Source organism: Tetrao urogallus (genome assembly GCF_951394365.1).
Source record: "Tetrao urogallus genome assembly, chromosome: 9".
Taxonomy (NCBI): domain Eukaryota; kingdom Metazoa; phylum Chordata; class Aves; order Galliformes; family Phasianidae; genus Tetrao; species Tetrao urogallus.
Window position 1 is genome coordinate 5,076,468 of NC_136822.1, and position 23,886 is coordinate 5,100,353.

A 23,886-nucleotide genomic window follows, 5' to 3' on the forward strand; every position below is an offset into this window, starting at 1 on the left:
GGTACATAAGATCAGTTAATAACAGAATAACCAGATTAATGACATTCCAGAAATTCAGATGCATATGATGAACCCAATTAGGACAGATTTAGTTTCCATAGTTTCAGTTTCATGCCAACTTTTCAATCATTTAGAGAAAAATACGAATACACACACAGCTTATGCAACAGCCAGATTTGATCACTTAATCAATATGTTATAATTCTAAAAGATTCTTAAAGCTATCAAACCTGTAAGTAGAACCTGGTATTTTATCACGGTCCGTTACATGATCAACACCTCAGCCTGAGTGCCAGGTTAACCAGCCAGGAGATTAATTGTTCCAGAGGTTTTTCTGAAGAACAGAAGAACATTCACTCTTCTTTGCCCTCAACTTCTGACTAAGAAACTGTACCTTTGGAAGCACTGTAACCTACCAGTTATCTAACTGCAACAGGCATGGGCAAAAAAGACCCCTGAGGCATACCTAAGAATATGTGCAAACCTGTTTCAAAGTTACCCAGCTTAAACAGAGAAGGAAAGCAATATTCACTCCACTGAATGCAATTTAACTAACCTGTCTTAAGAAGTTGCTACCTGAAGAAGTTGCTACCTGTAAGCTAGAATGAGCTGCTTTACTAAAATATATATTATAAAACAACTAGTTTAGCCAAAATGTTTCTATTTTTGTTGATTTGCTCTTAAAAACCATACCAACATGTGATCTTCCTCCCTGTCTTAAAAAAAAAATATATTAAAAAAACATCATCTTGCCCAAAGTACTTCAGGAAGGCAAATTTAAGCATTTAGCAATAGCCAATAGAAACACTTCTTTTGAAAGTCCGTGTACTAATTAATATAGAAGCTTTAAATACTTCAAGTACTTAATATTGTGACATAATAAAAATAATTCCAATAATTTTCTTTAAAATCCTGTACCCATCTTTCCCATCACAACAAAACCCTCAAACACCTGAGAGTTACGTTAATCCAGAACAGAACCTGAACTTTCTCAGACTTTTTACATTCAAACGTCTTCCCTCTTCATAAATGGTCTGTAGAATTCAAATCCTCTGCCTAGGATGAAAGGGAAAGAGCAGCAATTCTTCTGTGCATCACCTGAGGACTTGGGAGATGCAAATATTCTTCTGTTCTCTCACTCGTCCTCTGAAAACGTTCACAGACTCAGAGGGATCTCTGCACATCACCTAGAGCAACTGCCTGCTAAAGCAGGTTCCCTTGGTTGAGTTACACAGGAAAGCATCCAGCTGGGGTTTGACTATCTCCAGAGAAGGAGACTCCACCTCTCCGTGCAGCCCATTTCAGCATTCTGCCATCCTCAAAGTAAAGCTCTTTCTTGTGTTCAGGTAGACTTTCCTGTGCTCCAGCTCAAGCCCATTGCCCCTCATCCTGCCACCGGGCACCAATGAAAAGAGCAACGGCCCCATCCACTTGATTCCTGCCCATTTACAAGCATTGTAAATTCCCATCAGCCTTCTCCAGCCAGAACAGCTCCAAGTCTCTCAGCCTTTCCTCGTACAGGAGATGCTCCAGGTCCTAAACAACTGTGTGGCCTCTGCTGAATTCTCTAGGTCTTTGTCTTTCTTGAACTAGATTGCCCAGAACTGGACACAGCGCTGCAGATGTGGCCACACCAGGGCAGAGTGCAGGAGGAAGATCACCTCCCTCGCCCTGCTGGCCACGCTCTCTGTAATAAACCCCAGGCTGCCAATGGCCTTCTTGCCCACATGGACACACCACTGGCTCACGGCAAACCTGCTGTCCACCAGGACACCCAGATCCTCCTCTGCAGAACTCCTTTCCAGCAGGCCAGCCCCTAACGTGTACTGATGTATGTGGTTATTCCTTCCCAGGTGAAGGACTTTGCACCTTCTGTTGTTGACTCTCAAAAGGTTCCCCTCCTCCCAACCCTCCAGCCTGTCCAAGCCTCACTGAACAGCACCACTGCCTTCTTCTGTGTCAGCTTCAGATCACCTGGAAACTTGCTGAGGGTGCACTCAATCCTTCCATCCAAGTTGATGATGTTAAACAAGATTGTACCCAGTGCTGACCCATGGGAACACCATTCAGTAACTTGGTCAAAACGTTCAATCGTGCTGTGCTATATTTATTTTTCGCTACTTTTCTCATTTCAGCTATTAGGATTCGCAGCTTCTACCAGCTGTCTTCGGCAGACTTTTTAAAGTTGGAAATTGATACCCAACTGGACACAATTTTGTTTCAGAGCCAGAACTAAGAATTCTAGAAATAATTCCAGATGTAACAATTCAATATTATTTGGATAGCAGCTAAACTGCTTGTTTACATTTGAAAGAAGTCAAAATATGTTTTTCAAATACATAGCCTTGACCATTAAAAAATGAATCATTAAACTATTCACCACAGAGACATTAGAATTCAAGGACAGGAAATACAGTAGTCCTGCAAATGATAACGTGAAATAAATCTTCCTCTAGGTTACACTGAAGAGTAAAATGTACGTGATAAGGGAAGAACTTAGATAGCAGAGGCTACTGGGAAAATCAATCAAAGCAGGAATTCTCCTTTGTAGCACATTACATAAAGGCAAACATTTCTATTAAATGATACAGCAAATACCTGACAAAAAGCATGAAGTAGCAGGATGGACATTTTTGCATTATTTGACTACTGTGATACTTCATCTTTTCATCATTAAAAAGTTCTCACAATACTTTGTTCACCCTTTGTCCAAGAAAGGCGAACACACAACTTTCTGGAACAAAAGTACACCAGTTTTCTTTAGCAGCATGGAAAATAATGATCTTTGAATACAAGATATCAGAATAAGGAGATCTCATTTGGCTGCCATTTTGCTTATCGAGAAAGACTGCTTTATTTGGTCATTATTTACAGCAGGCTGTCCACTTAAATCTTTCCTCTTGAAGCTTTTTTTTTCTAGAGACAACCAAAACGCAGTATTCCTCTGTGCACACACCTCAAGAAACTTTCACACGCTGAACAAATAACACTACAAACTCACCTCATTTGCTTTAAACAACCCACTGCATATTCTCTCACATACTGGTCTGGGTAATTGAAATCCAACAATTCTAAAGCTTCTCTAGGCAGCAGCTTGGGCCATATCTGAAGGAGAGCTTGAAGCTGTTTTAAAAAGAAGACTGTGAGGTTACAGTTAAAGAAGTTATTTAAGAAAACAATTTGATATAACAGTCCATTAAAGCATTTGTTAAAGCATCTAAAGGTCTCATGAAATGAACCCTTTTTATTGCATTTCAATGAAGATATCCACGAAGGATATATTTTTAATAATATGTACATAGCAATATGACTGAAACAGTACACTATTAGATAAACTAAACAGGCTTAGACGTGTAAATGCAGTATCTAGCATATGTATTAAAAATAAAGATGTTTTTAAATATAAACATTATCTTTCCACAAAAACATACGCTCCAAATCTGTTCAGTCCTTAGCTCAGAAGGGTCAGCACCACAAGTCTTTACATCAAGAAACATTGCAGCCATCAACACTTACTTACCACGAACACTTGTACTGAATTTCTAAACTAAATACTAACACTGAGCAGACACTTAATACCATAAAACAGATGTTGAAAATGCAAACAGCAGTTATGCCTGCCCTACACAGAAGAAATTTCAAAACAAATATATCAGGATTTTTAGACGAGCCACTTTAAATCAGGTGCAGAAACAACACAAATACAGAAACGCTTTGTTAATAATGAATGTTCAAAATTAATGGGGAATCTGAGTTACAACTTGAAAAGGAAGGTCAAAGAGGCATTACATGCTTCATATCCGGGAATGAATTTTGAAATTCATCACCTACAATGTGTGCATTCACTATGAATTTTATTTGAAGATACAGACCTCCTCATTTTGACTGCCAGCAGTATCCATTGCTGAAATCATTTGAGAGGTTAGAAAAATGACAACATTCTAACTGATTATGACCTGGAGAAGCAAGATCTAACTGACCTATGAAACAGCCTAGAAAATTCCCCATTTGACATATTTCTCTGTCCACATTCTTCCTTGGAACTTTTATTACAAGAAGTGCAGCCCATCTAGCTCCACATCCAAGGCACTGCAAATAAATGGCGCAGAAGGGCAGCTCAAAGGATATCAGAAATGCCTGTTGTATTTGGACAGAAGAAACCTGCAGCATGAAATACTCTCATCTGCTTAGACAACAGAGAGGTTGCCCTCACTTAAACTGTTCCACTCGAGTGACAGTGCTCGGATATTATTTTATTTTTTAACAGTGACCGATTTCTATTCTGAGAATAAATACTGTCTGTGAGTCCTGCCAACAAGTCCTGCCACCACACTGCACTGCAGGGTGACAGTAAGGACAAATACCTTGGGAATTCGTTCACTGCATTCCACTACTAAAATGCTACAACACAACCAGAGTTAGGACGAAATCGATGTGGTAAATAATACAGGAAAGCTGCTTTCATCCATTGCGCAAAACACCATGAATTAATATAGATGGTTTACAATCAAATATAATATTCAATTTCTAAGAGATTTTACTGTATTTGAGCCACAGTAAATCAGAACATAGCTATTCAGTTCATTTTTCATGTCAACAGCCATTATTTATTTATTTACTTTAACTGTTACTTTTTGCTCTGGCTCTCAGACTCTCACTGCAAAGCACTTCTGCTACTGAGGCACACATTGTGTTGTAGTAGAACAGCTACTGCAACACACAGCCAGCACTGTATGATTTCAATAAGAGGCAAAGTATGAGTCCTGCCTGTTTTGGAATTCTTATGTTTCCATGAGATTGCTGCACCTCAGCTGAGGTGAAGCCCGTTGGAATGCTTACATGTCTAAGTACTACAGAAACACTGAGCATGCTTAGGGATAACATCTCACTTTACAGATAGGCTGTTCTTGCTGCCAACAACAGCTTTCAAATATAAACCACAATACCATCTATGCATAAGCAAACACTGTATTCCTTTTCCAAAATAACACAATAATAACCAGGATTATTATGTATTTTCAACCACAAGCTTAAATAAATTGCCTTATACCTTCTTTTTTATATACTCAAATTTAAGGGATTTTTTGAGCTGTCAAAAATATCCATATTCCAAACAACTTTTTCAATAATGAGGCTGTATTCTAAAGCCCCCAGCATGTGATCAGAATGCCTTTTTCTTCACATATTTTAATGACTAAACAATAAATGCTTCCATGTCTACAACTCATATTTCCAGACAACTTTTAAAAGTGAACAATTAATTCAGAAGCATATAATGGAATTAATAAAGAACAAGAAAGAGACTGGATGTGAAAAAGAACAAGGGAGTGATGACTGTCTGGGTGCTGTACTTTGTTACTGCAGTGCTCATGGCACAGACAAAATAAATTTGCATTCCAACCTGACAAAAACATATGCAGGACATACACATCTAACTGTACAACACAGTGCTGGCTTCTGCATTAGAGTACTGTCAGTGTTCACACCAGATGAAATTTTTCTTGTTCCTCCCAACCTGCTGTGTACACCATCAGACAAAAAACCTCCCATACACAGACAGTGATACGTTATGTTACTATTAACCACCCTGTGAAGCAGGCATGCAATCACTACAAATATTTGATCCAACTCTATATGATGAGAAGAGGCATTTCCTACCATGAGCGAGTGCTGTCCCTCTCAAATAAATAAACAAAGAATGTCTGCTTCAGTGAGGTTTAATTACCTCCCCTGGGACACGGACATTTTCTACACCATCTTTCCCTTCTGTCTTACCTGAGCAACATCTTCAAGTTTGTTCCATTTTAAGGAGAGCAGCAGCTTTGGCAACGATTGTGGAAAATTTTCACGGCAGTCGTATCGCAGAGTCCAGATGAGATCCATTTCATTTTCACAGAGCTGAGACAAAGGATCTCTTTCCATTATTTCTTTTAGCACGATGTAAAATTTTTTACCGCCTCGACCCTAGAAAATGATAGAAGTACATTTTGGTATATTCAGTAGGATTCTCAGATTTTAGCTCAAGTACTGGAAATGCTGTACCAAGAAGAACATGAGATAGAAGGGAATGACAGTGAAGCCTTTCCTTCAGATGGCCAAACCTGTTCTAAGAACTGCACCCAGCAGTCATTCAAAACTCAGCGCACACAAGTTCCTGAAAAATAACTTCAGAATTAAGGACACTAGGTGGCAATATTTCTGTATTCCAATCCAACATGGAAAACACTTGCTAGGATGCATATATTTTTCTTTTTGTTTTTCAAATGAGTAAATGCTATATATCTGTAACACCTGTATCTATCTATCTATCTATATATTTTAAGTAAAGGCCAAAAGTCACTTTTCCAACAATAACCAAAGGTAACTATATTTGCTAAGCACGCAAAGAAAGACTTCTGTCTTCTCTTCCAGACGTGTCTCTTTCAGACAACGTGCTGTTCTAACTCTCTGAAACACTGATGTAAGTACTGGTTCTGTACATCAGTCTGCATGAAAGCATCTTTGCAAGTTAAATCTTCCTTTCCTGAGCCATACTTGAGACTGAAAGGGTGGAAATTAAAGTGATGATATCAGCAACAACAGAATTCCATGAAAAGCCAATGGAAGTTTCAGCATAATTTTAAGAGCTTGGCCAAATGGTCTTTACATTACTGGAAAATGAAAAAAATCAAAGTAAAGCTGAGAAGAAATTGTAGTAAAAGTCAACTAGGACTGATAACAGAAAAAAAAATACCATTAAAGTATGGTATTCTGCATAGGATTTCTAGCTAACAAAACTACACCTGATATACACACAACCTGTTCAGCTCCCCCTGGAGAGGATGAGCGTCAATTCGGTGCTGAAGCGTTTTAAGTATTTTGTTGCAAGTAGAAATTCCTTGGATGTGAATAGACTTAAAATAATTAGTTGAACTCAAAGGCTTAGTAGTAAAACTATGTAAACATTATGTTTCTGTATCAAAACAAACAAAAAACCAGTCTTCACAATAAAGTGGCATTCTGCTACTTGAGATTTCCAATTGTTTATACACCAGATAGTTTATACCAATTGCAGTAGTGAGCTTTCACTTTTCCCAATCACATTATGTATTCACTGACCTTTTTTCAACTAACTGCTGTATTCTTACACACAATGCAGTTCTTACTGCTGCTAAGTCCCAGTGCTTCACCTTCTTAAATTAGAACCTTCTGCATGCTTACAATGACTTTTTTCCCAAAAGTAAAAAAATGATACAAAGAAAACACCTTCAGATTTTGGTGATTGAAGTTTGTCAAGTTAGAGCTATGTGAATTCTGAAGAAGAGCAAGTAATACCCGTATGTAAGCAATATTTTTAATAGACTAAAGATCATTTATCAGAGTACTTCTTTGGAAGCATTCAACCATCAGGCAAATTGTCATACTTAATCCAACTGAGCAGTTTCCCAATATTTTATGCACCCTAAGAATGCTTTCCAGCTCTAATGGAAACCTCAGCTCTGTTATGTTCCAAATCCATAAAGAGTCTGCATAGCAGTTGAGTTATTTGACAAAAAACAACCAAGGTGTTCTTTCGGAAGTCTGAAGTATATTGAAAAAGAATGAACGAGAGTGTGTTTAATGCAGTGCAACAAAGTGGATTATGCAAGCAAATAAAGCCCACAGAATTATAGTTATTCAAGTAGTTGAATTATTTTCTGTTGGATTGATGCAGAAGATTAGAAGAAAATACCCCCCAAAGCAATGTTCAAGTGCTGCCTTTAGCAGTCGCTTACCGCCATCGCAGCATTATCACTGCTTCTTGCAATCTCAGCTGCCTTTTCAAGTATCTGCAAAAAGACATTTTAAAACAGCTCAGATTTAAATACAAATCTGCCATTGAAATAATCAAAGATAAGTAAATTTTACCATCTTTTAAATAATTACAACACTATCATATTGATACGAGGAATCACGTGTGCTTCTATGGAACAAATAACCAGAGTTTACTGCACTGACTTCCCAGTCCACTTTTATACACTACAAAGAGTCTTGAAAAAAAATTTAGCTCATAGAGGAGATAAGCATTCTGAAAAACATTGTAACACATTTGTACAAAGTAGTAATAGATCTTTACAGTCACAGGCAGGCAAAATGTGAAGGTTTCCAGTGCTGTACAGAAGTTTAGCTTTTTAAAAGAACACTGGTATTGGAAAGTGATTGTGCTGCTGACTCTCAAGACAGCACGCAAAGAGTATTTTAAAATGCACGTCTTCAAAGATTATCTGAAGACTGTGAAGGCAGAGCACTGACATTATTATACACTGCAAGTTCAAACAACTCCAGAAAGTTGGGAAATTCAGTGACAAAAGCAGCTGAAAGCAAAGAAAAAGCCATTTGCATACAAGCATTCTCGACCACTCTGTCACATCTTACCTTATCAAAGGGAGGGTAATTAATAGGCTGTTTTGAATATTCTTGAAATCTAATGTGCAAAGCTGTTGCATTTTCAGTGTAAGGGTTAGTCTGGACAGTTCCCATTGGATTTAACATTTCTTCAAGCTCATCTAAAATGTTAGCAAGAACAATTAACATTAAATTTAAAAAGATAATAATCTTATTGTGTCACTGTCTTTCGGTCCAAATGACTGACAGTGGTCTGCACAGCACCTCTCCAGTGCAGGCTTCTCTGGCATAAGCATTGCAGACATTCTGTATTCACAGATGCTGGATTATCACAAAAGGAGAAATAAAAGATTTTCTCCTTCCAGAAGAAATGTAACATCAAAGGAACCCTGGATACTGCTACCTTGAGCCAAATCCCTAAATGCAGCTTCAGTCCCCGTAACATCAGCCTCTGTAAACCCACACATACACTGCCTCCATATCAAACAGCATGAAAAAGAGTCAAAAGCGTTGAGCTTTTTCCCCCAACACTAAAGCCAGATTAATACTGCAATTCTCATAATTAATTGAAGAGTAACATGTAGATTTCAGACTATTTTACTGATCAATCTGAGTTCCAGGGAAGGAATTCTCAAAAACAAAATTCTAACTCACACATTTTGCAGTCTCCAGCATTGTCACATACAACATAGCTCACCTACTGAGTTTAAAACATAGCACAAGTAAGCAAATGAAACCTAAAATGCATTAAAAAAACCCAACCAGATAACACTAGATTTAAGTATGCATCTCTAGTTGCAAGTGATCTTCTTTCTGTAACATAACCCTTTCAGAACACTGAAATGCTGTTTTCAAGCAAGCTCTCATTTGTCCTCCTGTCAGATTAACAGTACTTTCATGAAAGACAGTAAGACCTCATGTATTTTTCCCATATAAAAAAGTACATGTAGCAAAGAAATTATGACAAGAAAATTGCACGTGCATGTAGCCAATATGCTATTTGATACTGCTCTTCAATGTCAAATATTTCAAATACAAGTACAGAAAGTTAAACTTTACCTGGAAATGATGACCAGCTGTGCAGTACGAATTCCCCATTCTTCAGCTGTCCTTTGTAATCAAACACCATGGTATTTACCCAGGCTACAGGGTAGTGCTGTTAACAGAAAGAGTTTCTATGTAGAAACTAAGATGGCAGGGGTTTCAGTGTGGGGCTTCTTCATCTCAGTGTCGCTCTTTCAGAAAAGCAATTAAACACGAGCATAGTGTTCATGTGTGCTCTGGGTCCTTTGAGACAATAGGACTTAGTTCTAAGGAGCCACTCTGCCAGCCTAAAAACAGACATTTCTCTGAACACAAGCCCAGATGCTCACATTTTTTCCCCATCAGAATTCATCTCGAGTTCTAGAGATGAGAACAAAACTAATATCTTAAAATACAATTGGTTAAGTAGTCATTTGCCAACCTGCTTAAAATCAAAACGTTCATGTCTTTTCAGCATCTGAGAAGCAGGAAAAGGGTTTTTTGTACCCTTGTGTACAAGGATGTGTAATTCTTCACATGTATACTTTTTCAGTACCTTTATTTTTCATTTTGTATTCTTGAAAACAGAAGTGAGGACAACAAAAGATTTCTAATTATTGTTTATAATTATAAATAAATATAATTTATAATTATCTAATTATCTGTATTATTATATAATGATTACCAAACAGGTTATATATAGTTCAGAGGTACAAAAGGGAAGGAAAAAAAAAAGAATAAAAAATTATGATTACCACTTTTCCTGCTTTCCTAATGGTTTGGTATTTGGAGGGATTCATTGACTTAGTTGACTTTTTAGTTTTCATCTTATCCATCACAGCATAGACTGCAAAGCAGAGTCTTGCCATTCTTGGTAGATCACAGACATTTATTTCAAACTCCAGTACTTCATTCCAAGCATGGTCACTTCTCCCAGATATTTCTGTGCTTACAATGGTTTTACAAAGGAGCTCTGTACCGTGGAAAATACCAGCCCTAACATGAACCTGCATTAAGGGAATTAGAGAAGAAATATTAAGACGTGCCACAGAACCTACAGAATCCTGCACAGAATATAACCCAGAACATACATATGTTTAATCAACATTTCTAACTTGATAACAAACAATTTTGATATTTTACTACAGATTAAATGAAGCCACGCCAAAGAAAATCTGCCAGCAGCCCAGCAGCACCCACAGACCGTGTGCAAACAATGCCCCATCTGATCACTCTGTGCAAGATCCTCCTGCCATAGATGCAGAGGCTGCACTCATAACACAAGTATCAGGTCTTGGAGAACGCCCTGCGGTGAGTTACACTCCTTGATGCAGGTACCACAGGAACACCCACTGTTAAACTGACTCAGTTAACTTGCATATCTATATTGTAACAATTTTTTTCCAAACATAATCAATCACTGAAAGGAAACAGTCGATTTAAAGGCATTTATTTGAGTCCCAATGATATTCATAAACTTCATTTTCACCTATTTTTGTCACGTTTCACCACTATGAGCCCATGTGAGGTAAGAACAGCTACATGAACATCAATGAAACACAGCATGCTGGAAAGAAATCTTACTTCAGGAAATCTAAGATGTAAACAGACTATGAATGTACATGTACATACTTACATGTAACCATCTGTGTATATATTCACACACACAGTCAAAATTCCTGTTTTCATTTACAGGGCTTTTTAAAAATGTTTCTGTAATTACAGATTGCAGCATTATATTCGTCCAAAAGGAAATATTGGGGCTGATACCAGAGAAGTGGTTAAAACTGGTTCACAGCTGATTTGAAACAAGTCATCAGATGGTCCTTGCTAATCCATTTGGAGATTTACTGCACGATCAATTGAATTTACACCACATTCCTTTGCTGACTCAGAGCTATCTTATAGATTGTAATCCTTTGTAGATTGTCATCTATTGTAAATGTTCTAAAGTCTGTCTGAATCATTTAAAACCAGGTTCATAAACTCATATTTGCATAGCTTCCAATATTATTGATATCCTGACATCTGATTTATAAGCTCTGCATGGCCCCAGTTTTCCCTGACTTTTCTTTCATTTTATAATACAATAAAAAGCTAGTGGAAGAAAGTAAGTGTAGTGAAAGACAGTAAGTGACCAAGTACAATGTGATAATAACAAAGCAGCTTCGATACACCTGGAATGCACTGCTCACTGCTTGCCTCTGACCACTCCTAATTCTACGATTTCCATTCCTGATAAAAATAAGGGATTGGATACTAAATTTTGTTCTTTCTGTTTTGATGTTTCCTTTTTACTACTGAAATTGTGTGTAACAAAGGCACAGCCAAATAACAAGGCAAAACAAAATGCCATTTCAAATGTCACGTGTTTGGAAAATTGGGTGTTAAACAGCTGAACAAAGTCAATGGTGTTCTAAGTAAAAATACTCAACTGCAGCTCACATCTGGCAGACATTTTGTTTCCACCTACAAACACTGCACATAGGAATTCTGTTGATGCTATCAGCAAAACTGAATACTAGTTTGGTATTCTGAGTACTGTCTTGGACAACAGCAGCCAATTAAGCATTACATTCTAAGAAGTCATGAATGGGAAACAAATACATTCTCTACAGTGACATAATTCCATAACAGCACAGAGAAACAATGCAGACAAACGTGCACAACTGTGAAAGGTTACATTACATTTAATGCATGACACTGAATAACTAAGGCAAATTTAAGTTTTCAAGACTGAAAATGCATTCAGAATACTAAAAACTCCTCAGATAGTTTCCACAGGTACCAATTCTGAAAAATTATCATTTTTTGTTGTTTCTCAAGCTTCTGATCAACATATTTTATTTTTTCTGGAGAGTCATGTTGAAATTAATTAAAAGTTCATTTTTCATATGTACTAAAAAAATATCTGGTAACTATGTTGCTTCTGGAATCCATCTTCTTTTCCCCCTTCCATTTTAAAACTGTAAGAGTCCACAGACTGTAGAGCTAAGAAGAAAATACAACTAGCTGAATAACAGTTCAGATCAAGAAAAGAAGAATGCCTGGTTTTGCAGACATCCATTTCTAAAGCCACACTGCTTATATGTCAAATCTGTAGCCATGGCCCATTTAGCAATGCAGTACAATGACATATTCTGAATGCACATGGACATCATGACAGTAGTTTTGAAGAAAAAAAACGCAATGTCTATCACGAATAAAGCATCAGTTAGCTTCAATGGCTAACTGAATTTCTCTCCGATCTAATTAATTAACTGCTGCTCAAATAAAATAAAGGAAATCAATGTTGTTCACAACAAGTCTTCACAAGTCTTGTAAGGTCTTAAAGTAACTGTGCAAAAACTCCCCACGTGTTAACAGCTTGTGGTCTGTAACACAGGCAGTAGCCCACTCATGTGCATTTTACAGGAAGTGATACTACAGCTTCTTTTGTGTGTGCAGCATGTTTAGAAAATAAAAGACAGATTGTATAGAAGCACACAATCCATGCTTAGAAACCCACAGAGTTTATCCTGGACTACGAAAAATATCTTCAGTTCCAATTAAAAACGTATAATATTTAATCTACTTTTGCTTGCCAGATGCTTAGGGAAGTTTGGCCTGAATAAGGTTATTTTGTATCCATACTTACAGATACTTGAAAAAAAGGCCAACAAGCATCATGCCAACATACAGAGCATGCCATAACGCACGTATCCAACTTCAGACAATACAGCAACAGTTTTAGCAATGAATTAAGATCTTAAGCAATACTAATGATACAATTAAGCAATAATGCATACACTTTTGCTCACCTGAAACCTGTACAATTCTGTGTTCTCTAAATGTAGAAAAGCATTAAAATTATTATCAGAGTGTCTTCTGAAACTACGCAAAATTACTTACTTTGGCATTTTCTTCTGTATTTAGCTTATTACCCTTTAATAGAATAATCTTGAAAGGGCTGCAAATGTCCCATACACTCTGAGAAGGGAAATAAAAATGTGAGTTTTCTCTTAATCAGCATAATTACTTTATAAGCTAAACATGTTCAGCAGAAGCCATAAATACAAACAAAATGGGACATTTTAAAAAATATGAATTTGAAATCTTAAAAAACAAATTGGTTCCCATAACTACAAGAGCAGCTCGGATGCTTCACAAGGGAAGGACAGAAAAAACACCGGATTGAAGATTTTGGGGAGAGAGGGTGAGAAGAAAATACATTGCATACTACTTGCTGACAATTAATAATAACTCTTCAAATGCATTAATGCTCTGAGTATATAGCTACAAATTAAAAGAACAAAGCCTGTCCCCATTCCTTAAAATAACAATACACAAATTACAACTGTGTTATATGGCCATGCTAAGTTTAACAATGAAGGAAGCACTACATTAAAAGTTAGACTTATCTGATAGCAAGAGTTGCCATCATTGAAGTGAAAACATCATGCAAGATATGAGGGGGCTAAAACAAGAAACCACAGATCACTACTGTCCAAGCCAGTGGAGCCTACATATGCTGAAGCTGGAGAATACAGCTCTGTGCAGTAAGTTCTCGAGTTGCTGGTAACAGATTATTATCCACTCTTCTGGCTTCTGGTTGGAAGCAAAATCAATAGCAGTGACAGTGTGACAGTGGATCTTTCTGGGGCATCGGGGAAAAGAGAGCAAGGGGGAGGTGAGGACAGGAAAGCATCCAAGAAGCTGTAAGGCCTGCTATTCCTGATGTAAAACTAGCAAGCAACAGAAGGCTCTGAGGAGACCCAGGAGACCTATTCTGGAAAACAGAAGTAACAGCAGAAATCCCAGACACTGTGATTTACATTGCACAATTCACTCTTCCTTTTGGATATCAGATACTCTTCACATTAACTTACAGTTGTTGCTCTTGTTTTTTTTGGTGGCAGGGGAAGAGGAAGGTTGGATGATTTTCGGTTTATGGCAACTTCTATGGCAATCATTTCCTGCTCACACATTTTCTTTATGGTGCAACACTCAACTAGAGTCAGCTGAGGAAGAGTCCTGTTCATCACGCAGTTGTGTATATACTAAAAGCCCATTGAAAAGAATTAGAAACTAACAATATTTCTGCAAAAACTTTCAAATCAAAGCAATCAGAATATACTGCAAAGCTACAAAGGAAATGACGCACACTTATTTTACAATGGGAGAGCAGAGCAGGCATGAGGAAGAACATTATTGCTCAACTTTGTTCACTATGCAATGGCACATGATACAAAGTGAAATTCTGGCTAAAGCTCCAGAGAGCAACGATTACCATGAGCTCCAAAGAGCTTGGCATACCTGAAACTGAATTAATGGATGATCACCAAAAACATATTCTAGCCTCCCACTAACTTGCAGCACATAGTCAGCAGGATCAATTTCCTCATCTTCTTTTCCATGGATAGTCAAACGTTTTCGGATTGCCAGTTCATTCAACTTGATGGGATTCATGTTAGGAGACACTTGAAAACTAAATACATCCTAACAAAACACAAACAGGAAGACCAGATATCACTTTTCATAGTCAGACTGTGACTGAGGGGATGTGAAGGGAGTGAAGAAAAGAGGGATAGCAGGCAACACCCATGGCATACAACGTGGAAGGACCCCACTTTGAAAGAAAAATTTTAATCAAATCTTTTCATAGTATCTGTCATTTTTATTTCTGTCTTAAAAAGTTAAAGAAGTTAGTTCAATTTTTTTTAATTAGGGGGAAAAAAGATTTAAGTGCACTGAATGTCATTATTCCTAATGTAAAAGAAGATCTTTTGTGAAACCTTTCTTCTCCCTGCATCTACAATGTTGATCTGGAAAGGCTGATCCAGCGAGTTCTGTTTGTTCTTTTGTTTGTTTTGGTGGCTTTTGGGGTTTGTTTTTTTTTGCACACACACACACACACACACAAACACATAAGCACACGAAGAGCAGCTATTTACAAACCAAGTGTTGTCTGACTTGCATTACTTCGACTTCCGTTGAAGTTTATAAGTAAGAAGCTAAGCAAGAAAATCTAACTGTGCAAAGTCAGGCAAAAAGAGTTTCATATTTCTAGCTTCCCCTGCTCAGAACGCTCCGAGCGGCAAAGGCTTGCTTCTCCTACCATAACTGACAGTGAGCACACAGGAATGAACCCTTTCCTTCCCAGAAACCTGGTGTCCTACAATGGCTGATTTAATTCAAAATAGTATTTTTACATGTGTGCACATCACAGCAATGGTGATTAGTTTCTCTCTCTTGCTCCAAAGCCAATTTAGGTAGGTTTTACAGATCCCTCATGTACTCTTATCAACAAATACTTTAGCATTTCTTCCTCTCACTCTTGCAGTGTTCTACTGGAAGGATGCAGCAGTCTCCACAATTTCCTACTCAATTCCGAGTTGTCTTACAGTACTCAATGCAAGTAGTCCAGAACAGGGGTTAGTGCCCTAAAAAACGGCTCCAATTTGAACTGTTAACAGCTTCAAAGGTCAGAACTGGTAGCAGAAGATCTGAAATATTTGGAATGTTGGGAGCCCAAGCTATTACAGAGGCAGGCAAATGCATTTTGAACCAACAGCAACTTCTGCATTCCTTTTATATCAAATACAAACTTACACACAATGCCTTCCTCAAAAGCTGACTGAAACAGACATTCCCATTGTTCCTGAAAAACTACAAGTCCTCTGCTATGCTGTAAACAACTGGAAAAGTTGTGAGGTTTCTTTTTGTAAAAACTCCTATGTATCCCACATCAGACAGTGGTACTGGTTACCAAGTGCAATATTCATCTCTGCATTTAGTGCTTCCAAAGCCAGGTATAATTTTACAACTTTAGATTATAATTTTTTCTTAGTGTTAATAAAGATGGTATAGAAATAATACAGCTTTGCAAATAAAATTAGCTTAATCATTAGAACATCAATGTCTAACAACGAGGTCAAAGTGGACAGCAAATATAGTCTATTATTTCATTCTTCTGAGATTCTAAGGCTTCCCATGCTGACACCTCACCATTAAGAAGTACACAGTGTAAAAATGAGGAATGAAGTAGAAACAGAGCAATTTTACCATAAAAAAAAAATCTTTTTTAAAAATAAGCTGTGCTAATTTTAAATCTCAGCTAGTGTTAAATTTGTCTCTATGCATGTGTAGTTGAGGGAAAGCTAACTCTTGTTTTTTATACTTATTTCTCAAAAACAAACCACAAACAGAAAAACCCTGTTGAATTTGGTTCTTCCCCATTCAGCATCTCTCAGGCCTAAAATCAAATCCTAGTGAAGTCACACAAATAGTAGCTGACCAAAAGGGTCTGAAGTGTGTTTTAGGTTTAAATGAACAATAAAATAATACAAAACATAAGAGTCGTACACTTCAATTTTAAAAGCAGAAAAGAGTACAACTGTAATTTGACTTGAGTTCACAACTGTTCGTTGGCTTCCATACTTTGTTTCAAAAGTCAAGGACCCTGGTAACATTAATCTATTTCACTCACTCGTTTGGTCAACCTCATTCTAACTCAGATCAGAATCAAGAACAGTACATCAAATATGATGAACATCCATTCCTACCTGGCAGTTATCAAAATGAATAGCCACTACAAGATTTCCACTGTAAAGCTTATCTTGGAAGTTCTCTGGCACAACGGGTTCCTGTTCTGGTGGGTAAGTGTGCTTTAACCAGTCCATCCAGGAAAGACCCACAAGGGACTGAATCTTCTCCTCACTGATTCTCCGCATCTTAGCTCGAAAGTCGTTCACTTCAGGATCTTGTAAGGCATCAAACTCATGGAGACCTAGAAAAGTTCAAGCAAGCAAAAAAATACCTCACTTATATATCTCTAAGGTAAGGTTCTGTAAGTGATTTTATTCAGATCTTCCAGCCAAAATGATTGCTCAAACATGAGTTAAGTTCCACATCCCCCTGTAAATCAGTGGACTTTCAGAGTTATTTACACAATTCCCATGCAACCTGCCTTCGGTGTTTGAACAGCAAGAAACAATTCCTTGCTTAACATTAAATGGAAAATTCAACCTCACTCTGCTTTCAAAATAGTCGGGAAGTTTTAAGTCCCCTCACAACAGCAAATGCAAACACAGCACCATAAGAGCAGCATAAAAACCATACATCAGGGTGTTTTTACATCATCGCCTCCCCCGCTCTGCCCCCTTAAAGATGACATCTTTTTGATTTTGTTTAAAAGGCAAAAAAAGGATAGTTGATCTGCAAATAGATACATTTGTTCTTGACATCTCCTTGTGAATAAAATAAACCTTCTACTCAAATAAAGCTAATAGGACTGAAAGTTCAACCAATCCGAGTCCAATAAAATTCCTTTTCCAAAACATATATAGAAAGAATACACAGAGAGAGTCCCCAAAGAATGTGGATTCTTCAGTCCGTAAGGAAGTTCAGGAAGCACAGAATCTGCAGGTGGGCACGTTTTTTCATTTCTCCCAAACTGATGGACATTGTCCAAATTACACAAAGCACCAGATACCATTTGAGAACAAAACACTACGTTTATAAGCACAGAAAGAGAAATATTCAATCAAAGAATGTGAATCTCTCAGAACCTGTCAGAGTATGTCTGAGCAGTGAGCTGGCTGCTCCCATTGTTGGCTTTAACAAACGGGCAGACAGCACTCTGCTGAAATCAAAACAAAACCTGCAGTCTCTATAAAAGAGCTAACAATGGTTCATTGTTTTAAAACAAGAGGTATGACCTCACGTGACCCTGTCAATCTTTATTGTATAACCACAGTAGATTTAAAAGATGAAAATGCTGAAATAACTTCAAGAGCAAGTTACTGTGAAAGCCTTAAAAATAGCTTCCCATTGTTTGCTGAAAATCAGCGTCACAATGGAGAGCAAAGCCAAGAGTCATACTGTTAACCACCTCAGAAATCATGTATACCAAACTCATAACAACAACTCCTAGTTTCCTCTGCCTGTGCAATTTGTTATTAGGCTACCTGTGGTAACACTTTCAGGGATTAAGTGTTCCATCACTTAGCAATAATATTATAGATTTATTTTCCCAATCTAATCCCCTTATCTAATGAGGTAAGGCTTTTTCTCTTGCCTGATGTAGTTATACAACACAGTAATTATATGCTGAACTACAACACAGAGAGTAGCATCTATCAACTTACAAATGTTCATCTTTAGTACTTAAAATTGTTTTAAATGTCATCAGTACTGAGGAAGAGAAATTCTGTCAGAGACAAAAGGAGAAGAAAAATATTGTTTTTCCCATTACCTGCCCAAATAAGACCCGCTTCCATAAAACAAAGTTTTCAAAAAAAAAATACAGAGAAAAGGGAATGTAATTACCTTTGCCTATAAGGACACCTATTTTGGAGTCCAACTTTTCTCCTGGATCACAATTCCTTGTCACTAGTTTAAGGACAGGAAGAAAGGGCCTGACGTCACAAAGTCTCCGTGTTTCATCTTCTAATTCTTCATGTACAGCCGTCTGATTCACACATGAGAACATGTAGGAGTCAATCTCCATGAGGAGATGGAAGAGTGGGTAGGTGTGTGCCTGCTTCCATAACAGCTGGGAAAAAAGCAGTAAGAGTGATTTGTTTTTAGTATCTGCCTTGTGGCTGTTTTCAATCAGCAACTAATGTGCACAAACATCCCAGAGGTTAAAGCACACAGTAACACAAATCATGTCAAATTCCCTGCTGTCTGTAGAAGCTCCAGGTAAATTTATCTGTAAGTTATTTGCAGGCCACCGAAATGTGCAAGTCACCGATGCAGCACTCAACAAAGCTTCAGCGTACTGAATGTTTACACAGCAGATTATACCTCACCTAACACCAAGGTAAGCTATGTCCCATTCTTAGCAGAAATCAAAATTGTAGGTAAAAAGAACCGTCTTTATATAAATATATATGTAAAGGTGAGAACAACTTTGTCTAAATTTTAAAAGTTTATATTTTATGCACTTGTTTCTTAAACTTCATTTGAAACAGGAACTGTAGGATCAATAATGCAGTGTCAAAAATCTTGCATGGAAAACACATTTTCCAAAAACAAGAAGTTGAACTGAACTACTACAGCCAGACCAAAAACACCTGTGTATGTTTCTGAGATTTGTACAACCAAGGCTGCCTTCCAATAAACGGACCCCAGGCTAATTGGCCTGGTTGGGTAAAAGCCCTATTGAGGAATTAATTAATGATTAAATGATTCTGTGATACTGTAATTAATCAAGGAATTACACTGAACTTTCTACCTGCAAAGATCCATGCAAGGCGTGGATCAAAACAGGCTTAAAATCCTACAACCGAAATTTGTACCAAAGAAAGAACGGCTACGAATGATGTGCCTACATTACATGTGAGAGGAAAGAAGACCAAACAACTTGCAACTCAGCTTTACTTTACAAAATAATATTAAATCATTGTTCCATGAACAACACATTTCAAAGAAAGAAAGACAAATGCAAACACGAGGTCATGAATGTTCTGTCAAAAGAAAGTTAAGTGGAATCAGAGTGAAAAAGCAAGGCATCGTTAAGACATCTGATCAGCCAAAGACAGATGGACTTTTTTAACACTAGCTCCGGACTGTCAACATTTACCTGGAAAAGAACGTTTCAGAGCTATGAGAAATTACTTCAGAGCAATGACTTCTGGATCTAAAAAGCCACAGCTACACACACTCATTAAGGGTTAGGTTGGAAGTCTTTCCTTCCCCTTCCAAATAATTTTACTACCCAAATTCTGTCCTTTGCACTGCCCAGAAGATGGGCTGAAGGCACCACACCGGTCCTCCAAAGATTCACCTCTGTCCAGCACTGCCATTTATTCTCTTAAGCTCAGGGATATATATAGCTTAGACATTCTATTACCGCTTTTTTTTTTTTTTTAACTACAGAGGTGAATAATTCTATAAAATGTAGCTGTGATAAAACGGGGAAAGTCTTTCATCAAATAAAATCAGGGGTCAGTGGAAAACGGTCATAAAGCACTAATGCAGCCTGCGTCCCTCTGCTGTGACACGCTCAGATAAGAATGCAAGTAAATTTTTCCCTCAGTCTTGACAGTCAGTTTTATAAGCTCCTTGTTTATCTATTTTATTTCAAACATTTTCAGTCAAAACAGCGCAGCAAACTCACAGACTTTATGTAGCTTCAGATCTATGTTATATCACATGCAGATCAGCACGGAAGTACAATACTACCAGTATTATGAACACAAGCTTAGAGAACGTAAAAGATTCTGTTGTTAATGGCTATTACCCCCTGGCAAGCATTTGAAGCACTCCATAAACAAGAACAGATTGAATCCACTGCTCAAATTTAAATTTAAAAAATCTTGGAATTTTAGAAACCAGATTTTATTAATTCCATGCCTTTAGAATTACACAAAATATTCCCTGGATGAACTGTTTGTAACACTGTCTTTCGAAATATAAAATCCACAGTATCACATCCCAAAAGAATTAAAAACGTTTGAAACAAAACAAAAGGGTCACAGCCCTTCTTTGGTAAAGAAAATTGTTTCCTCTGAACAAACAGACAAGGATTTTTCACACCCATTTTTCAGAAAGACCCCTCACACAGCAAATCAATCACAGATTTCACTCTTTAAGCGATGTCCCAACGAGGCACTTCTCCACTAACTTAAGCAGTGGCTTATAAGGCCACCATTGGTGTCAAACCAAAGGAGCAGGAACACAATATACAACTTCTGTATTAACAATCAAATCAGACACAGCATCTCCTGTTTCCACACTAATCAGAAAAACTTTCAATAAATGCACAGTGTAGGAATAACACATTAACAAAAGGTTTAGATACAACAACTCAGTATTGACAGAGCAATCACGTTAATCTCTGCTGAAGTGCAACCATCAGTGGGAAATTACTTCTCCATACCTCAATGTCTGCTCAAAAACATTCAAAACCCCCAGACACATACATCTCTACCAGTCACTATGCTATCAATGCACCTCTCATTAATTTTTTTATGCTTACCCAGGTTCACTGCTTGATTTGCCAGAAGGCCCATGAAAATCAGAATCAGAACTCATTTGAAATGTAAGTTAATTGACCACTTGGTATTACCTGTTTAATATGAGATATAGTGGCATCTCGAGGGACATCCAAGTTGATGTAGATTCCAGTGGGCAGTAGGAAGTCCACGGATATTGAGCCATCAGCACCAATCTGTGAATCCACTGCCCAGATGTCAAGGCTGTCTGTCACGGCAGGAGGCATTATGGAATCTCAACAATATCATAACCACATGGCCTTAGGAAAAAAAAATTAAATTCAGTATACTTAACCTTCTATAATTAGACACACATTTTGAAGCTTTTGGAAAGTTTACTTAAGTCTGCTCGTGCAGTTCAGCTCCCAAGTCTGGGGTTTCAAATGCCAATACTGCAAACACATAGACATAGTCCTACTCATTAATTCCATTCAGTATAGGAAGAGCACTTGCCTGGTAAAACACTCATGCAGTGTTCACATCATTAAGACTTAATTTTAAAAATATATAAAACATGACTAATCAGAAGCTAGCTAAAACAAAGTCTGAAATTCATTTTGAATTTTCTCTAAAGCTATCTGTATGAAATACTACAAACTTCTTGGAGAAAGTATAGCAATATTTAATATGAAAATACATCATTTTGTGATTTTGAATTAGCCAATTTATGACTGTTGTTCACAAATGTGGAAAGAGTGCCTAATTCAACTTTAAAGTATACTCAGAGAAGGAAAATCTTCTTCAACATGTTATTAGAAAGAGGCATTTCCCTTCAGAGACACTCATCTCCATCTTTCTTTAAAAGTGAAAGCAAATGATCTCCTTTGAATTCAACTCACTGTGTAAACTACGTCCACTGAGGGCAGGAGAAAAGCTTTTGCATGATCTGCTGCAATGCACTTCATTGGCTTCTTGATGACTTCAGGTCGTTTTTCATTACCCTTAGTTGTACTACTAGATTTTCTGACCTTCCAAGCGTTGTATTTTCAATTTCCTCTATAAAGATGCTTTTTCCCATCAATCTCAAATCAATCCCCAAAAAACTATTCACTCAAGTATTTAGCTTTCCCTGTTCCTCAGCTGACAGAGGATGGGAAGTGCTGTAAAAGACTGCTGTAAATCACTGCTAAGGACAGAGCAGATTAATGCTCTACCTAAAGCTTGTTGGACAACACCAGATGAGAGAAAGTGTCTTTCTTTTTAAAAAACAAGCAGAACAAAACCAAAATCCAACAGCAACAAAATCCAACAGCAACAAAACGCACCAGATCGTGGTGCAACGTCACTTCTCCCTTCACCTCCCCCAGCTTTTATCCCTCCTTCTCATCTCCATCCCCTCCCCACTCCTGCTTAACAGAAGGTACTTCTCCTACAGCAGCAGGGTGTAAGCAACACCCCGGGCTGCTGCTGTTCACAGCATCACAGAGCATCTTCAAGAAACAAGAAAATGCAATTAGCACAACAACGTAATGAACTCCAGTCACTGCTGCTAACTACCTGGCTAGGAAGTCGGCTGAACACTTTGCTGTTCCTTTTAAGTCATTATGCAAAATCCATTAATAAATGATAAACCTTTCTCAAGTGCTAAGCATGTGTACATATGCCTTAAAATGCTGCATAATTGCTTCACTTGGTCATGTCAGAGAAGTACAGATAATCACCGTGCTGTGCATCAAACCTGCCAAACAGGCACATTACACATTCATGAATACAGCTTTCATATCCCACCTCATTATTTTTTTTTCCCCTCAAAGCAAACAACCACAAAATCTTAGCAGCCCACCACGGTTGAATGCACCACAGAACTGAGACACTGACCACGTCATAACCAAGGGGCTGCATGGAGCCACAGAACAGCCTGGGTTGGAAGGGACCTGAAGGACCACGGAGCCCCGGCTCCCTGCTGCAGACAGGGCTGCCAAAGCTAGACCAAGATTCATTCCCCTCCATCTCCAGATTCCTATCCTTTTTCATTCAGAACTGCTCTATTTGGGAAAAGGCTCAACACCAGCAAATAAATACAGGCCTTACAATAAAAAGGAGTCAATGTTTCATTAAGTTTACTTTCTTAGATATGCTTATTTCACAGAAATGCAACTCAACACAAAACTCTTTATTATTGGTAGGCTTTTAGACCAAATAATCCATTGTCATATGCATCATGGCCCTCACTGCCAGCAGGGATACGTAGGCAGTACCTTAGAAAGCCTCTGCAATGCTTTACTTGATATGGACAGCTTGCAGTGAAATAAATCAAGCAAGCATGCAGGCTGAGGGCAAAGCCAAACGTGCCTGCAGTAACACCATTCACCACCAGCACAACCAGCTCCTGCAGTGTAACTTCTCACTGCCTGTTAATATTCTGTACCCATCAGTAAGTGGTAACTTCTACTGATCATTTTTAAACCAGTACAGCCTAAATCACCACTCTAGAAATGTACGCTGTCTGTATCTCTGCCTCATTCTTTAGCATTGCTTTCCATCTCTTCCATTTCAGGAATTATATGGAATGATTCAT

At 37.8% G+C, this 23,886-nt stretch overlaps 1 protein-coding gene across 2 annotated transcripts in view; it reads right to left on the reverse strand.

The window, feature by feature from the left end:
* Nucleotides 1-21,595, reverse strand: part of PIK3CB (phosphatidylinositol-4,5-bisphosphate 3-kinase catalytic subunit beta) — a gene marked incomplete at both ends in the record, with an annotated part of 35,771 nt that extends 14,176 nt beyond the window's left edge. Inside the window, 12 exons of one of the 2 annotated variants that reach the window (XM_079540003.1) lie at nt 3,002-3,123; nt 5,776-5,964; nt 7,755-7,808; nt 8,395-8,525; nt 9,424-9,520; nt 10,143-10,394; nt 13,279-13,356; nt 14,256-14,426; nt 14,683-14,865; nt 16,932-17,155; nt 18,697-18,922; nt 21,443-21,595. In XM_079540003.1, the coding sequence (XP_079396129.1) occupies nt 3,002-3,123; nt 5,776-5,964; nt 7,755-7,808; nt 8,395-8,525; nt 9,424-9,520; nt 10,143-10,394; nt 13,279-13,356; nt 14,256-14,426; nt 14,683-14,865; nt 16,932-17,155; nt 18,697-18,922; nt 21,443-21,595 (1,880 nt within the window). Of the gene's footprint in view, nt 1-3,001; nt 3,124-5,775; nt 5,965-7,754; nt 7,809-8,394; nt 8,526-9,423; nt 9,521-10,142; nt 10,395-13,278; nt 13,357-14,255; nt 14,427-14,682; nt 14,866-16,931; nt 17,156-18,696; nt 18,923-21,442 lie in introns of those variants that run through there. The other variant, XM_079540004.1, reaches the window with a different exon arrangement.
* Nucleotides 21,596-23,886: the final 2,291 nt, after the last annotated feature.